The sequence below is a fragment of the Limulus polyphemus genome, unplaced genomic scaffold (assembly GCF_000517525.1).
Source record: "Limulus polyphemus unplaced genomic scaffold, Limulus_polyphemus-2.1.2 Scaffold25, whole genome shotgun sequence".
Lineage (NCBI taxonomy): Eukaryota > Metazoa > Arthropoda > Merostomata > Xiphosura > Limulidae > Limulus > Limulus polyphemus.
In genome coordinates, this window is record NW_013665635.1 from 897,400 (window position 1) to 902,780 (window position 5,381).

The window sequence follows — 5,381 nt, forward strand, 5'->3', positions numbered from 1 at the left end:
AAAACAACACAATATTCACTACAATCATATCCGAATAACAAATACCTGTATTTCTATATCTAGAATCGCTATATATCTGGAACTTTTTACCATGTTCCGAAACACGTAGTTTCCAAATACTTAACTGTTAAGCTAATTTCTATCCAGGTATTGAAGTGCAGTTAAACAATTAATACAATCACTAAAGTAACTATTGTGAATATTCCCCGTCCCCATCCAGTAGCAGAAGTCATTACTGACAAGTGTTGCTTTTCAATAACAAGCTATACTTCGTCGTGTCTTCTTAGCACGCCAGAATACATAAAAACAGATTAACAGGAGTCAAACTGGTGCATAGAGGGGTCAAAGCCTTTGGAGCCTCTCACTGTAACATAAACAACTCAAGGACAGAAACATGCAACAAGACACTGCTTTCCCACCCACCCCAAATGAAGTATCTACTGTGATATCGTAAGATACTAACAGTGTATATTGTGTGATATACTCAAACGTCGCTTCGATCTAACCCAATCTGAACAACTGAAAATGTCTTTTATTTGAAAGCTAACAAACATCACATTGTTTTCTAAATGCTTAAAAACACTGAACTGGTTTCTTGATTTGTTGTTGCTGTATGTAGAACACTGAATAATGAAGATAACAATAAAAGAAATATTTTGCACGTGGAATTAACAAGTGTATCAAATACTACAATTTTCTAAATCCACTTTTTGTTGTATTATAATTATGTTTGAAATATAATTATTTTGTTAGGCTAATTTCATTTTTACATTGAAATTTCCAAATCTATTTTTTCTTTCGCAATATTCAATTTTTAAAATGCAGTTTTTACACGCTTCCCTTAACTCTTTATATTTAGTCTTTTCAAATCCATTTTGTTATCATCACATAATTATAAAAAAATACGTTTTTACTAGGCTACCCTTATTTGAAAACAACGTTTAAGTTGTATCTTTAATCTTCTCACAATATTATTAAAAACAAAAAATAGACGTAAGTCTAACATCCCATGCACTAAAAAACACGACAGTTTCATTCTTATTTAATATAAGGAAAAAAAACTAAATGATTACAATTAACTGATCTTCTAAGTTCAATTTATCATCCATCCATCTACATTCCACTTACTTTCTGCTCCTTCAACTGAACCTCCAAAACGTCTAGAGTTTGTCCGACAGGTGGCAGCTTTTCTAGTCTACATTCAGCACGTCCAAGCCACGCTTCTACTTCACGCCTTTTTTCCTCAAAACTTCGCCCATCAGCAGATATTCCTTCCAGTTTTTTCTTTCGCTGCATCGCTCGTTCTCTTGCGTCTTCCCAGTCCTGTCTTAGCTGTCCGACTAGATGGAAATACAATCCTAATATACTCATTTTTATAAAAACACATCAACATCCGATGTTCACTCTTACTGTTCGAATGATTAGAAAACGATCATGTTAACGATGCATATGGAGGTTGAAAATTAGGCTACACATTCCCATCGCTTACTTTTAACAGACACGCCATTTTTTCTTCTAGTAGATTATTCGCTTACGAACGTGTAAACAACGTTCCGAGTCTGTCGATATCACAATCGACAATAGGTGACGCAGCTATAATATAATACCGATTGCTGAGTGTGTGTGTGAAAATAACAAATACGTTAGAACAGAATCATTCGAGTATTGCTAATAGTACATTAAAGCTTATCTTAACATTCACCAACCGGTTGATGGTGTCATTTTTTTATGCAACTTTGTGTAAAGAACTCATTTTGTATGTAAGAATGACTAAAGCTTCAGAAAAAGAGCAACGCCAAGAAAACAAAAGTCACTCTTACGCCTTCTTCAGAATAGAACGTTTTACAGTATATATCTTTAATATTAGAGCACACACTCGAGAAGTTCACACACAACAAAGTAGATAAATCTAGATAAAATCTCTGGATTTTAGGTAGCTCCACATGTCAGTTTAAAACTGTAGGAAACTAGATGATTTAAAATGATTTACTATGAAGAAAGCTAAGCTGAAATGTCGGCTAAGTAAACAGTTCGTTCTTCTCAGGTTTGAAAGAGAGTTATACCTGATAGTCAGACATGAACTTTCATTGTGCTTTCGTTTAGGATTCAATTTAACTCAACCATGTGTATAAACAACAAGCACAGTGGCAGTAAAATTTGTTTTAGAATCTAGCATAAAAATAGACGATAAATGACGTTAAGAAAACAGTTAACGTGAAGATTAAGGCGACGCACAGCTTCCCCACGTTCTGATTGACATGAATTTGCCATCAAGACTTTGTACAAATCATCAATTTTATTAGTTCTAGTATAATGTAATTTTTTATTTTAATTTGTCATTCATTATTATAATTTTATAATTACGATTGCTTTGCGTTGTATTTAGGACAAATTTAAACCTCCCAAGCTGGTCGAACTTCGTGAGATATTATTGGGTTTATGCCCGAAAATATCGTTAACAATGAGGGTACCAAACTAACGAAACAATACAATCTAAATTAATGATACTTGTTGTCATAAGACATTAGTATTAGGCCTATTATATTTTTAAACACTACATTCTCCATCTAGTCCCTTACTGACTTTCAAGAATTAGAAGCTGGCAATGGATATGGTCAACATCGTGTGGTTTAAATACTATTATAATATACCCTTCTAATTCTTGAAAATATCTAAAAGACTAATGTAGTGCTTAGAATATAATAAACCTGATACTAATGTCTTATGACATATATAATAAATTATTATCATACTTCGCCATTTTGTAGAAGGGGTTCACACCATAATAATAATGCAATATGGGTAAAAACGTACGTAAAATTGATTTAATTATTTATACTGTTGGTCGGGCTAATTTTTGGTTGCGCTCAAGTACACAACCTACTCTGATCGGAAGCTATTATTATTATTATGCTCAACTCTATAAACACTAGACTACCTGACAGATTTAATCGAAATATGTATACATACAACTACGTTTATAAGTTACTAAATCGAACGCTCATTCTGGCAAACTATTACGTTTACAAATACGCTTTTTTATGTTTAATCAGGTGTAAACAACATTTACAAACCACGTCTATCTTACGCTTCAAGGGAGGATTAAAACTTGGTGGTTGGGTGTAAATGCTCCAACTAAGCATACAGCCACTCGCGTGTTATTTCATACAGTATTGTATGAGTAAAAAAAAAAAAATGTTTTCCAGAAAACAGGAAATTTCATTACAATATTAAGTAACACGTAATGTACTGTATGTGACAACTCTAGTGTCTGACGACTTTCTCTCCACCTGTGTGATATAAAGCGTTCATTCGTATTAACTCGAAACATCCAACAATGGTGTGATTTAAAGCGTTCATCCGTATTAACTCGAAACATCCAACAGCTCCTAATATTTGCTCGGCTGTAGACAGACATGCAGGTTCAATGGACTACAATACAGCAAAGTTAGTAAATATGTTTAAAAAAGTTTGTTGTAACACTGACGCTTATAACCATATAATGTTGACCAGTGTACTAGCGTAACAATCGGCACAACTCTTGACATTTCTGTACAGCAGGTGTAAAAGAATACGAAATGACAAGCTACGGTAAAACTATCACAGAATACTGGTTCTCTAATCAGGCTTGTTGCAAAATGATATAAAAAACGTTAAATATTTGCTTTGCTAATAACATTATCAACAATTATTTACAAATATTTTTTTTTCTCAACTAGAAAACCTCACTTAATAAAAGTTAGCGTATAAAACCACTGCCACTAGCAGAACTAAAAATATATTACTATTTTGGCTTTAGTTATTTTCTATCGAATTTGGTGAAAGGATAAAAAATAATTTACAGTGTCTGATTTCTTACCTTTGAGTCAGGGGAGGCTTACCGATTTACTAGGGTGGATTGCGTTTCGGAAGGTCCAAAGTTCGAGTTGCAATATGCCGCTGAACACGTTTGGTACATTCAGCTGTGGAGCGTTATACATGCGACAGTCAATACACTATTCGGTAAGGGTTAGCCGAATAATAAGCGTCGAGTGGGTGTTACATATGTGACAGTCATTACGCTATTCGGTAAGGGTTAGCCAAATAATAAGCGACGAGTGGGTGTTATATATGTGACAGTCAATACGCTATTCGGTTAGGATTAGCCGAATGATAAGCGACTAGTCGCTGTTATATATGTGACAGTCAATACGCTATTCGGTTAGGATTAGCCGAATGATAAGCGACTAGTCGCTGTTATATATGTGACAGTCAATACGCTATTCGGTTAGGATTAGCCGAATAATAAGCGTCAAGTGCTGCTGACCGGTTACCTTCCTAAATTAGGCATGGCTATATCTAATCCTTAGGGCCCCCGACTTAACCGTTTAAGCCCATGCGTCGCATAAAATGCTGTTCATGCAGGTTGAAAATTTGGTCAACAAAACCTGGTTGTTATCGATCAACGACAAGTAAAACATTGTGGGATTATACAATAACAAAAAAATGCTGAATGTAATGGACAGAAGTAAAAAAGTCAGAGATGTTACAAGTTACAATTCCTGATTTAGTTTGACTTATAGAAAATACTCGCATTTTGCTGCGGGGACCCAAGACCCCCCCCCCTCATGATTCACAGAGGTCCGAATGTATCGATCAAGCTCTTCTATTGTCTCTAACTATTAGGTCGTCAAGAAATTAATATCGCTTTTTTTAGATGAAAAAACCCAACAACTTATGTATCAAAACAAAACATTTATTAAATGAAATAGAATATTCTTATCGATGATGTTTTTCCATCTTACAATCAGGTTGTTAATACCCTGATTAAAGAAATCACTTGGTTTTGAAGCAAAACACATGTCGATGTCCTCTTTCAAGCCTTCCATATTTGCATAAGTTTTCTCATTGAGATTGTGTTGCAGCGAACAAAAAAGATGGTAATCTGATGTTGCCATATCTGGAGAATATGGTGGGTGGGGGAGAACTTCCCCAACCCAACTCCATAATCTTGTGTTGCGTCAAACGTGCCACATGTGGACGTGCATTGTCGTGTAGAAGAACACCTTTCCGATTGACGAGTGAAGGGCGTTTCTGATGAAAGGCTTGATTTAAACTTCCCAGTTGTTGACTGTAGATCTCTGCATTGGCAGTTCGCTGTGGATTGAGGAGTTCGAAATGAATTACTCCTTTGATGTCCCACCTAATGCAAAGCATCACTTTCTGCAGATGGACTCCAGGTTTTGGGGTTGGAAGTGGTTTTTGTCCAGGACTGAGCCATTGTTTTTGGCGTTTAATATTTGCATAGATAATCCATTTTTCATCACCAGTGGCAGTTCTGTCCAAAAATGGTTCACGCATTACGCGCAAGAGACGAAGCAACGTTCACACGTTGGAAACGA

At 35.3% G+C, this 5,381-nt stretch overlaps 1 protein-coding gene across 1 annotated transcript in view; it reads right to left on the reverse strand.

The window, feature by feature from the left end:
• The window catches only part of LOC106459004 (dystrophin-like), a 271,702-nt gene that overhangs the window by 52,735 nt on the left and 213,586 nt on the right, over positions 1-5,381 (reverse strand). The window contains exon 50 of the mRNA XM_022385593.1: positions 1,129-1,340. Coding sequence (XP_022241301.1) covers positions 1,129-1,340 — 212 coding nt within the window. The remainder of the gene's footprint in view (positions 1-1,128; positions 1,341-5,381) is intronic.